Below are 13,360 nucleotides of genomic sequence, written 5' to 3'. Positions count from 1 at the left end.
CACATGCTTTTGATTTGAGAGGTTGTGCCTGCATTTCTTTTTATTTATTTATTTATTTATTATTCCACTCGGGGAGGAATTCTGTCCGGCTGACGTTCGACCTTCTCCGGATATCTCACATCCGAAATTCTGTCCGGTCGACGTTCCACCTTCTCCGGATATTCCACATCCGGCGCTTGACGCCGTATGAGAGAGAAGGGCGATTCAACTTCCCCAGTCAGCCATGTCCGGATCCTCTGATAGCGCTTGCCCGGAGAGCATCCGCAGCCGACAATTCAGATTCCCCAGACAACTTGGCTCGTCAGACACTCGCGATTCACCGGATCCATTTCCTCCCGCAATCTTCTGCTCATCTTGATTTTAATAGGCATGAATGTTTTTTTTTTCATAATTCCGGAATAATGGAATCTGTGATATTAATTCATGCAAAATAAATGAGTTTTGGTGGGAGTCCGACATATGTGACTTTATGATTGATTGATTGATTGTTTGCTTTAATTATCATACATGATTGATTTACCCTACTCTCTAACATACATGCGATTATTCCTAAATTGTGCACTAACCCTCTCTATTGATAGCGCATAGTGGCTCGTTACCCAGGTATGTACCCGTTTTCCTCTAATCGTTATCTATGCATGTCTTGACTTTTATGTGTGCATGATCATTCAGGATATTCATTGATTTACTCGTCAATTGCCACGTTAGCTTCATTTTATTAGTAGAGACCCGACTTTAGGGACTTAAAGGGGTGTTACGGTCTTTACCGTACCTTCCCGACAAGTAATCTGACCCCCGAACCCGATCTGGTTTTTCGTATACCACCTTTTCCAAATAAGGAGTCACACTTAGGGGGTGTTTGGTACGTCGGAATAGGGAATGGAAATAATATTTTGTTTCCTTTCCTATTTCTTAGTGGAATGGAATGAATTTGATGATTCCATATCTAGCATTTGGATGAACTTAAGAATGCAAAATTGGAATGATTATTTGTTTCCATTCCAATGTTTGATAATAATAGGAATGGAAATGAAAAAGAAATAAATTTACAATAATATCCTTACATATAATTTAAAATATTTTTTATTTTTACTTTTATTTTAAAAAAATAAAATTTGAGAGGTTTTTTTGTTATTAAATAATAAGACTAATATATATATATATACTCAATAAATAAAAAATTAACCATAAAAAATCGTATAACCCTAATGCACAAATATTCAATTATTATTTTTATTAAAAATTTGAATAATTTGTCTTGCTTAAGTAGTTATAAAATTATATTTTTTAAAAAAAAATATTTATTATAATATTTAAATTCTCAAAGCTAGCAAATGTTTTTCCTATTTTCAAAAGAGGAAATAAAAGAATTCAAATTTATTCTAATTTTCAACAAGTATCATATCCGATAAAATCCATAACCTTAAAAAAGTTTAAATATTCGTTTTTTTTATCAAAATTTTAAATAATTTGTCATGCAAAAAAAGCTATAGAATTATATTTTACTAAGAAAAAAAAGAGAAAAAAAATATAAGAACGTATAAATTGTCAATAGCAGCTGGAATAAAAAAATTAATCAATGTTGGTTTCTCGGTGCTTAATGGTTTGTTTACTGTTAAATAGCAATGATATGAAGAGATCTTCACTGTGGCCCATGCTAAAGTTCCAAAATGAGCCAGAAACGCAGCAGATTTTCTGCAAGACAGCAGAATCCATAGCTTTAACTAGGAAAGGAAGACGCCGATAATAATAAACAAAGGGGAAAAAAAAACCAAAAGTTTTGTTTTTGTTTGTTTTTTTCTTTTTATTTTTTTCCTAACCATTAAAAATTTTCAATATTGTAAACACGTGAAATCGAAAAATCTTTTTCCAACCATTTCAATTTTTCTCTCCAGTTTCCATTAATACAAGATAAAGAAACATCAAAGATTCCAAACATAAATTAATAAAAAAAATTAATCGATTTATAGAGAAGAAGAAACACATATAAAGAAGTAGAAGAAGAAAGAGAAAATAAGGTAAACTTGATCGAAGATGTAGAAGGAAGTTTTCAGAACCTAGTTGCAGCAAACAATGACGAATCCTAGATCCAACAATCAAAATGAACATCCAAAACCCTATAAATTAGAAATTGATTTTTTTTTTTTTAAATATCGTGGAAGGTTTAATTGATTCAATTTGGAAGAATCACTTGTTGCAGAGAATTGGATGATGAGTGGGTCTCTAGTTTTGCAAAGAAGATAAGAAGTGGATAATGAATGAATCTCTACCTTTACAAAGAAGATAAACATCGGTTTGAAGAACAAGATAAGAGGGTAAAATAGTAATTTAGGTTATTTTATATTATCAAATAGGTTTAATGAATCAGAATACCACCTATTTTTAATGAATGCAAATCCGACTCATAAGTTGGATTTGATTTATGCCGGAATAATTTTTTATTTCATTTCCGCCTTCTTAACATTTATCCAAACATAGGAATAAGGGAGAAAAGGAATGAGATGTCTATTCCCACTCCCTATTCCCGTGTACCAAACACCCCCTTAGGGTTTTTCTTTTCTATTTTGTTTACCATTTATAAATAAAATAAAAATAAGTGGTGACTCAAAGTCTTTTTCTAAAAATCATTTTTTCAAATAAAAATCAAGCTAGTCATCGAGTGGGAAACGCATGAGCCGAAATACGGGGTCCATAATATGATTATGGAAGATATTTTTATTAATTTAAGGATGGATAAATAACAAATTCATTATTATGTGTGCATGTCTTGACTTTTATGTGTGCATGATAATTCAGGATATTCATTGATTTACTCGTCAATTGCCACGTCAGCTTCATTTTATTAGTAGAGACCCGACTTTAGGGACTTAAAGGGGTGTTACGGTCTTTACCGTACCTTCCCGACAAGTAATCTGACCCCCAAACCCGATCTGGTTTTTCGTATACCACATTTTCCAAATAAGGAGTTACACTTAGGGTTTTTCTTTTCTATTTTGTTTACCATTTATAAATAAAATAAAAATAAGTGGTGACTCAAAATCTTTTTCTAAAAATCATTTTTTCAAATAAAAATCAAGCTAGTCATCGAGTGGGAAACGCATGAGCCGAAATACGGGGTCCATAATATGATTATGGAAGATATTTTTATTAATTTAAGGATGGATAAATAACAAATTTATTATTACTATAAATGGACCAAATAATTGGACTCAATATCGTTGTTCCATTGAATTTTTATTTAAATTATATTTAAAATATTCTTAGTTTTTATTTTTCATTATGAATTCACGTATCATATTTTTATTATCCGAAAAGATAACTAGTCTTAACTTATTATGTTATTAAGAACACGATCATATAACCGCATTCTTATGGATACGATCTAATGCTCATGTTCTCAATAACATGATCTTCATAAAATTAATTCATGTTGGTTTTCCATGATAATTAACCTACTATTCATTATATTCATTATGTGCCCACTTCAAATACCATCTCAAATTCTTCTTCTAAAAATGAAAAATATGATCAATATTTTTTAAAAATCTATCACAAAAATGAGAGGGATTTATAATCTCAATTCTTTAAAAAGAGTTTTTGGTATTCTTTGAAAGATTAAGAATCTATAGCGTTTCCCATCTTTATTTTTTAGAAATAATCTAAAGTTTGTGAATAAAAAGACGAAGAGATTCACTTGGTAGACTTTTGGACTAGACCTTATTTCTCATCTGAACTAGGTAGTTAGAGGAGGATGGATAGCCGGAATGGTTCGGAGTTAAACGTCAAATTGCGAGTTCCAGAGCTACTTTATTTAAACCGAGACAAGCAGACAGGACGTCTTGACATCTGACCACTCAAATCAAATGGCAAATCGTTACAGCTTAATAAAATTCGACGGCTATTAAAGTCATATGCCACTATTGCCCCGATTCGTGGGTCCAACCTCCTCAATCCGTGCATCCCCCATCCTCCATGGAATGTGCTTTTGTGAAAAGTGAAAACCGCCCGCTGCAGTGCTTTTTTTTTTTTTTCCTTCTCCAAAAGTAGTGGAATTAGCTATGCCTTGAAAGGAGGAGGAGGGGAGCTTTGGAAATATTTAAAAGCTATATTAATCAGGAACGTTTATTTTCTCTGGCATATCGGAAGGCATTAAAGCAGAGCAGATGACTCAGAGTTCTCATAAATGAGAGGAGTACCAGGTGAAAGAGTTTTGCTCCATGGTCCCCCCGAATTTAAGACTCTGGGGTTCAAATTATTTCGGTGGTACGTGATTTTCTTATTAATATTTGTCCTCACATTGCAGGATATGGACGTGCTGGTAGCTTCAATTTGAAATTTTGCTTAGTTTCCTCTTTCCCTGGGTCATGGTTCTAGTTATGCAATTTAAAATAGTTGAATTAATAAAATTATTGTACAATTTACGTGACAAATCTATAACATTTCTCCTAAGTCCTAACAAATACAAAGGATATAGAGGATCTAAAATAACCAATCCAAAAACCATGTGCACACACCATGTGCCCACGACGCACACTTTTTATTGGTCCTCTCACAAAATTACTAAAACAGAGTCAAACATCGCACTCGCCTTCACTCTCCAAATAACAAACCGGCACCATTGTACTGCTTCTGGCTCCACTGTATTTCAAGGGTAGCGTTGCGATTAGAGTAATAATCGAGGGTATTTCTGCTAAAAAGAAGGAATGGTGGGCCAATGTAGGTGCGGGAGCTGGGGCCACGCGCCCCAAAGTGAGCACACACGCCACGAACTAGCCGTGAAAGAAGGTACACAAACTCCTAACTGATTTGACCCACCGTTTTTCCAAAATTATATACTTTTTTTTTAATTTCTAGAATCAGGGGGTTCTGTATTTGTAGGATACAACTAAGCCGCTGTTTGGACTCTTGTCTCAGCTGTTTTTAGTCCGATGACATTAGGTTTAAGCAGTTCCAGTCCTATCCAATATAGTGGCATGGTTTTGGTACTTGGAAGTATTTGGACCGTCTGCAATAATTGTCCGGAGGAAGGAGTGGATTGCATACATAAAATGAATAATTTTTTAGCTTTTTTGAGATACAAATTCAGGAAATTTTCATTACTTAAAGAAGTCTGTAGATTGTGTGAACAAAATATGGTGAGATTTTCTATAATTGCGCGCTGGATTGAAACCTTAATTAACTGGTCCCACTGGATGGGGAACGCCGCTTCCTAGATTATGATTTATGTCGAACTTAAATAGGAAAAGGGCACTGTTAAATGAAGGTTTGCAGATATTTGTCCTGAAGATTAGTTTTAACTTTTAACCAATCACAGTGCATTGGTTCATTAATAAAAAAATTTGGGCCGAGATTTCTTCACTTAAGATTTCAATTAATATGTCAAGTTAAACATCAGACACATTAATTTAGATTCTATGAAAGGCAGATTTACGTGACCAAAAATATAATCAGATGATAAATATTACATAGATAGCTGAGTAAATTAAAGTAAAATTCATGAATTCGCCCAAATTAGTGGAGAAAGATTAATTTCCTCGGCTAGTAATTCAAAATCATATGTGATGATGTCTACGAGAGGAAGCGAGTCTGGAAAGTGTGCGGTGCGGCAAAAATCTACGGGTCTTAAATAAAGTAAATTGAACGAGTGTGGATTTGGTACGAGAGTAGACGATACACCTATACGACTTACACGTACGTACACTGGTCCACAGTAGACTCATTTTTTAGTCAATTACTAAAATACCCTCGGTTTCACTTTCTCACTAACTGATTGACAGTACACACTTGGGTAGTTTCTGGAATGACCAAAATACCCCTTCATTTTCTCCTTCGCACATGGGCACTATATATGCAGAAGCAGCCGCCCCTTTTTGCTTTTCCGAGGAGCGTTTCCTAACTCCCTTCCCATTTTCTCTCTCCATTCTCACTTTCGCTGTTCAGTTTACCAAATCTGGGTTTTCTTCCCTCTTTCTACAACGAGAGAAAAAGTCGATACGGGAAGAGAAGAAAAAAGGGCTCTTGGAGAACGAACTCACACACAGGTTGATCCCGCGCTCTGATCATCAATCTTTGAATCATTCCCTCCTTGTTCATGTGAGTTTCTTGTACTTTTTTGTTTTTATTTTTGGCTTTAGATTCAAGGGGTACAATGTAATTACTAGTTTATTTTTCTTCTTATTTTTTGGGTTTGTGATCTTGATTTGTGTTTCTAGTCAGCAATGTCATTGATACAACTTATCGAAACCCAGATTCTGGTTTTGTTTATCTCCGTTTCTCTGCGCTGGTTTTGTAATTTATCGGCGCTCTGTTTTTGTGTCCCATTCTGGTTCCTTGGACTTTGAGGGTTTTGAGTTGTATGGTGAATCATTTACATCATACTTGGAATTTCAAGGTTTTGATTTACCACTGGGATCGAGTTTTGGATATCTGATTGCTGTTTCAATTTTCCTTTATTTTCGTCTTTCGGTCGGTTTTCTATTGCCTGTATCTTTTGTTTTCTTTTTTCAGTTTCTTTTTCATCCCTGAGTTTTTTATACTTGTGTAATAAAAGCGACTTTCTCATATATAGGTTTAATGAAGATTTGATTCGTCTCAGGGGTAAAGAAAAAGTTGAAATATTTTCCTTCTTTAATTGTTGATCTTCCACCCTGTCCTCCCCTCTGTAAAGAGCAAACAGAAGCTTGTAAAGAAATATTCTTCATGAAAAAGGATGAAGCTGGCCTACTCCGCCTCTCTCAATATTTAAACCGTATTTTTCTTTCATTTTCTTTCCGTCTACGATTCTTCCGCGGAAGCTGTCTCCATTTCTCCTGCAACTTGGGTCTTTTTTATTCCCGTTGAACACTCGATTTAACACTAATTTAACCTTTTAAACTACCAGTTTTTCCAACACTTCCTCTTGTTCGATTCTGAAATTACATATCCGTTTTGTTTTTCTTGAAGACTTTCATTTTTTAAATTATAAATTTCCATTTTGAAATCATCCATCCACAACCTATTATCAGAATCCGTTTCACGCAGAATCCACACCCATAATAAAAATCGGGTTTCCTCTCTCTTTCAGTTCTGGATTGCTGTTTCTGTGCTTTGGTAAGGTGTTATCCTCTGCGATCCAACGCTGGAGCAATGAGGACGGAAGTCGGAAAGAATCCGAAGGTATGCGGTTGCTCTTAAACCAAATGTTTCTATTTTTTTTTTTTTGGATATGTGGGATGCGAGAGAACTGAACGAGAAAATATTTGTCGCAGTCATCTTGGCCGAAACTGGTTATGAAAAAATGGCTAAACATAAAGAGCGGCGCCGACGAATTTCATTCCGATTATACCGTTAAGGGTAAGATCCATGTCGGGTATGAAAATTTTCGCTTGTCGTGTCATTGCGATTCGTGTTGAGCGCTTTCTATTTTGTATCTGCGTTTCAGCCATGGCGAATCGATGCGAGCGAAGGAAGAGTTGCTCTGACGGAGACTACTGCGTGATCGTACCGGATCAAGTCTCAGGTATTTGTTAATGGTGCTACGGCACAGTCTTATGACTCGTACGCCTTAGGGCATTTAGGGCATTTCTCCGTCCATCTGGTACATAATCTTACCGTCCTATATCATCCGTCTAATTCAATCTTAATTAGTTGATTGAGATAAAGGTAATCACAGAATTCTAAGTTCCCCGGCCCCCCGTTTGTTTATGTGCCACGTGTGCGGTGAAATATAAGGGTCTACGAAATGTTTGTATGATCTCTAGGGGTCTTTCTTGTTCTGAGGATTTGGACCTAATGGCTGTATATCAACTATTAAAGGGTGGTTGATGGAAGGAAGAAATGGCTTCAAACGGCCCAGAGCTCAGGAACTGCAGTCGGCTGTCACCAACGAGTCCATCAACCTTAGGTAAGGGAAGCATATCATATCCTCGTAATTGAAAAGACTAGTATACCCCCGTATTCAAATACCTTTATTCAGAGGTGAATAAAGTTCTTGTAATTAAAACGAGACGCCACATTTTCGACTTGGGGCCCCAACCCTGCCCAGAATTTCATAATGGCAACGCATCGGAGATTACCACACGAAAAGGTCGTGGTCGTCGCCGCCGCCGCTGCCGCTCTGAAATTGGGAGTCAAAAGTGGAATATTTAGATTTTGCTGCATAGCAATGATTGCCTTTTTGTTTTTCTAATTTTTTTGGGAAACTCTTTTTCTTTTAGGTTTTGGTAAATACAAGGAAACTAATAGAGTGTTTTGATATGGTGTGATGGAGTGTAGGATGTTGGTGGGGACATGGAATGTCGGAGGGAAGACCCCCCACGAGGGTTTGAATATCCGAGATTGGTTCACGACTCAGGCTCCTGCCGACATTTACGTTCTCGGGTATTTTCTCTTTCCCATCAACGCCTCTATTCTACTTTTGTTCACTAACTGTTTCTCTGATTAGATATTGATAGAATGTGAATAGGGGGGTATTTGTTAGACGAAAGAAAATTTCAGAAAATATATCTTAGCCAGCAGCCTCTTACCATGGTTGGCTGATAGTCGCCTAGACCTAGTTGTAGTAGCGTGAACAACTCATCTGGAGTTAGCGTTCTGGACCGGTGTTGACGCGACCCAAACATCAACTCAACTGGACTCCAACTACCCCTACACTTTTTTGGCCCAGGAGGCCACACATCTGTGTCTCGTTGACGACATCTAGGACACGTGGGACTTGGGAGAAAAAAGGAGTGGCATATTTTGTAATTTAAAGAGTTTGTGCGGGTTTTTATTTACTCCGTTTTTGAATCAGGTTCCAAGAAATTGTACCTCTTAACGCAGGCAACGTTCTGGGGGCCGAGGACAGCGGCCCCTCTGCTAAGTGGCTTTCCCTCATTCGTCGGGCGCTGAACCTAAACAGAAAGGAACATGAACTTCCTCAATATTACGAGGATGCCACCAACCCAGACAAGCCCAGGGTCAGCTTCTCCGACCTCCTTTCCTTGGAGGACGAGCTCGAGAGAGAAGATTCACAGACGTTCCTGAATCAGAATCCTAATTCTAACTCCAACGGCCTTCCCAATGGAATGCCGCACCGCTACTGCCTGGCTGCGAGCAAGCAGATGGTGGGTATCTTCTTGTGCGTTTGGGTTAGGGCTGATCTTCAGCGGCATATTAGTAATTTGAGGGTGTCTTGTGTTGGGAGAGGCATCATGGGATATCTTGGAAATAAGGTATGTATGCGTTTTGATACCATTCCATTCTCAATTCTAAGCTCATGTACAGTGAAAGGGATCACTCCACTGAATTTTCTTTTTGGTGCTTTGTGTATTACAGGGGTCGATATCAATTAGTATGACATTGCATCAGACCACCTTCTGCTTTGTTTGCACCCACTTGACCTCCGGGGAGAAACAAGGTGATGAGGTTAGAAGAAATTCGGACGTTACAGAAATATTGAGGAAAACAAGGTTTTCTCCCACTTGTAGCTGTCCTGGACAGCCACTACCTCCTGATAGCATATTGGAACACGAGTAAGTCCCTCTTTATACTTTCTTTTGTACCTCTTAATAAGAAAATCAAATATAATTAAAATTTATTAAGACAAAATCTAATAATGAGAAAAAATTAGAAGGAAAGAAAAATAGAAAATAGGTTTAATAAATTTGAATTATATTTAATTTTCTTTTATATTTTTTTTTAGGACGAAACCAAACATAAAAATATCATTTTTCTTAACACTTTTTTTCTTTCCTACTTTTTCGGAACCATAGCCTATGATACATGTGAATATGACTTTTCTGGTGTATTTTTCTTCTTGCCTTGTGATTCAATGGTAACAAAAAATTTTTAGGTCACAATAAGAATTTTTTGGGAAGCCATTCTTTCACCGGGCAATAACGTTACTGTAGCATCCACTCCCATGCCTTTTTTTTTTCTTGGATCTTTTTAAATAAAATTTTAAAAGTTTTCTTTGTTTATTCTATGCAGCAAGATCATTTGGCTTGGGGATCTAAATTATCGCCTGGCATCTGGTTGTGGGGACGTATATGAGCTGCTTAAAAGGAATAATTGGCAAGCACTTCTAGAGAAGGATCAGGTGAGCTCTAATAGATCAAGGCTAGGAACTAGGGATTTTTCAAAATCCATTGTGTAATCACTTTCCTATACTTCTCTTTGAGCCATTAACTTAGTACTTTGGCACTATTGGCACGGAAAGAATAAATTGAACTAGAATTCACTCTAGATTATCAATATCAAATTCTTTTTTCCATTACTTTTAGTCTAATATTTGCCTATTGTTTATTTTGGCAGCTAAAAATCGAGCAGAGAGCTGGTCGAGTATTCAAAGGCTGGGAAGAAGGGAGGATATACTTTGCACCAACCTACAAATATGTTGCCAATTCAGACCATTATGTTGTCCACACCTCTAAATCTAAGGAGAAACGACGCACTCCTGCTTGGTAAGCTTTCAAGGTTCTATTACCAAATTGGAAAAGACAATTAAATTGTTTGTTTATCCATTCCCATTTGTTCATTTTCCAACCTGCCAAAAAGTTCGTGTTTAAGTTGGCTAGGCTATCCACCAGTTGAACCTGAACCTACTATAAAATAAATCATGACCTTCATTGAAAACATAAAGAAAGGATACATAAATTAAGCATGCACAGTTCTAGTACTAACCTTTTTCTCACAAACAAGAGAGTTGTTCCAGGGTTCGCAACCGGAGAGAAATTTCAACCACATGGGTGGTTCTCATTGGTGGCAGTCATCATTGATGTGATTCGAACTGAGTTTTAAATTTTTTTAACTGTGGCATGTTCAAAATTTCTCCAAGATATTATTTGGGTCAACCAAAACTATTTACTGTCAAGGTTTAGTAATTGCGTGTGAAACTGTTCTATAGTATATTAATAGGTTGATTGAATGAGATAGAGAGACATCAAAATATAATAAAGCACTGGGATTAAATTATAGATGATAGAATGAGTCAAGATCACACGGGAGTAATATTCTTAATTACCTTGAACATAACTTGTCCAAGATAGGAGTTTTGTCCCAGTGGAAGGAGATAAGAGGAACCTTGAAATATTGAAGTGTACCTAACATTGGATACAGGTTTGTCTAGGTGACAGTTCGCGCGGCAATGAAATAGTAGGGTGTTGGTCTATGATCTTTCTTTAAGTAAAACATTTGCCATAGAAGAAGGTAACTCCATTGCAGCATAACTAGCTATGTTTTGATCTTGAGATTATCTAGTTCCAAGGATTGTATTTGCTCTGGTTTAGAGAAAATTCGTAATAAGTTGAACTTATGGTTCATGTACGCATTCAAATTTTGTAGCCATTCCTAATGAATTGTACTCTGTTTTTTTTGGGTCTTGGACTTTAATTCTGTCTCTTGTCACGGTCTGGATCCTGGATTAGTATTGCAAGCTCAGATCCATCAGCCAATTTGCACTTTAATCTAAAATAAGCTCTTGCTGGGCAGGTGTGACAGGATATTGTGGAAGGGTGAAGGACTAAAGCAGATGTGGTATTTAAGGGGAGAATCCAGGTTCTCAGACCATAGACCAGTGTATGCAATGTTCTCAGTTCAAGTGGACGTTGTAAACAAGAGCAAGCCCATGCGGTCCTGCATCTCTAAACCAACAACAGTAACTTGTGTGGCCAAAGTCCAAGCTGAAGAGCTTTTGCTACTACCCAGGGCTCAAAGCTTCAGAGAAACTTCCGGCTCTGAACTAACATCTCACATTTTGAGTGGGAAGCAACCCACCAATGCAAGAATCACAGCGCAGTAGACTGACAACACTGATACGGCACATGAACCAAGAAATATCGGCCTTACATACCCCAAGCATGTATGCCATTTTTAACGGTTTGGATGAGCGTGCTTGATGGGTGATGATGATATTCATTATGGGTTTGCCCAAGCCGAAGGCCTGGGCTCGGCGTGCAAATGGCGTCACGCCTGGTTCTTGACGCGTGGATAGAGGAGGAATTGGGCAAATGCATGGGGCTGATCATGATCAGATGGGGGTTGCTGGTGAGTGGATGGATTGAGAAGTCAGGAATGGAGTGCAAGGAGTGGCTTGGCCTGGGCTCTGCGGTCCTGCCCCGTGTACATTTTTAGAGGATGGTGGGCTTGACTAAAGTGCTCAAGAGAGAACGATAGTGATCAGCTTTTGCAGAATGTTTTCATTCTTTTGGGTTTTTTGGGTTTTTTTTTTTTTGGTTGGCAAGAAGAAAGGGCTAATTCAAGTGTAAAAAAGTGTAAAAATGGGTTTTACAGTTAAATAGAGGAAGTGAGGACGGAGAAAGGGGGAGCCCAAGGAGACAGAAATGAATGGCTCTTATATGACCATTTCATTCTTTGCCTTTTGTTAATTTTGTTCATTATTGTTATTATTTTAATGAAAAATTACCATTTCTTCAATCTGTTGGCTATGTGGAGGACATAATTTTATAAGGTAGATTTGATAATGTCCAAAAACAAAGTATTTGGCAAATGACCTTGTACTACCTAAATTTTGGACTATTTTGTTTCAAATAATCAAGAATTTGAAAGAAATGGAAGTGTGAAAGCTACAAGGATGCGGAAATAGGAGGAATGGAAAATTCTAATGAGCCCATTATCTGTTGGATCCGTAACTTGTAAGTATTATTCACCCTACTTGATAAACCGACCCTTGAGGCCGACTTTGTCGTCGGCCCAGTAAGCATGCCTCTGGGTCCTGTCCAATTATAAGATCCGGACCATGAGCATTGAGAACGAGTTGGGCTTAGACTCCATCTCCCTCTCATGGCCCACTTGTTTCAGCATTTAAAGCCAATCTTAAAATATAGCAGCAGTTCCCACTCTCAACGCTACATCCGAGTGTCACCTCCAAATTTGGTCATGGGCCCATTTCTAAGAACGGGCCTTTCCGATGTGGCAATCAGTCATTCGAGCCCTCCTATGTTGGGTCCTCCCCACCTCAAACAGTCAGACTTGGACATTGATGGGAATCTTTGACTCCCGATCGCCTCCAATTTTACTTGTACCCCCATATAAACCATTTACCTTTCAAAATGTTTTCTAATAACATGGTTTTATGCCGGTTCACCTTGGAATAATCAACCTATAAAATTGCTAACAAAAGACAAATAATTAAAATTCAACCACTTTCAAATTTACTTATAAATAATATTTAAGAAAATAAATATATAAAAAAACCGTTAGCATTGGACACACATTTTGTCTAAATATATATATATATATATATATATATATATATATATGTATATATATATATATATATATATATATATATATATATTTTTGTTATGTAACGTAATTTCAAATATTTATTTATTTTTTAATTCCTTGATTAATATTCTTATTTAAAGAATTTATGATACAG

At 36.8% G+C, this 13,360-nt stretch overlaps 1 protein-coding gene across 3 annotated transcripts; it reads left to right on the top strand.

Annotated features, from left to right (window-relative positions):
• Window positions 1–5,885: 5,885 nt before the first annotated feature.
• Window positions 5,886–12,393, top strand: LOC117921273 (type I inositol polyphosphate 5-phosphatase 8). 3 transcript variants are annotated; one of them, XM_034839121.1, is made up of 12 exons: window positions 5,886–6,093; window positions 6,569–6,597; window positions 7,064–7,155; window positions 7,248–7,332; window positions 7,421–7,498; window positions 7,795–7,882; window positions 8,254–8,358; window positions 8,771–9,191; window positions 9,295–9,491; window positions 9,949–10,057; window positions 10,273–10,421; window positions 11,458–12,393. In XM_034839121.1, coding segments are annotated over exons 1-12 (1,656 nt in total). In that variant the 5' UTR covers window positions 5,886–6,091; the 3' UTR covers window positions 11,759–12,393. The 3 variants fall into 3 exon arrangements, with proteins under 3 accessions (XP_034695012.1, XP_034695011.1, XP_034695013.1); XM_034839120.1 differs by having other exon boundaries at window positions 11,449–12,393; XM_034839122.1 differs by lacking the exon at window positions 6,569–6,597 and having other exon boundaries at window positions 11,449–12,393.
• Window positions 12,394–13,360: the final 967 nt, after the last annotated feature.

Source organism: Vitis riparia, chromosome 8, assembly GCF_004353265.1.
Source record: "Vitis riparia cultivar Riparia Gloire de Montpellier isolate 1030 chromosome 8, EGFV_Vit.rip_1.0, whole genome shotgun sequence".
Taxonomy (NCBI): Eukaryota; Viridiplantae; Streptophyta; class Magnoliopsida; order Vitales; family Vitaceae; genus Vitis; species Vitis riparia.
This window is presented reverse-complemented; position numbering and strand designations above follow the sequence as displayed.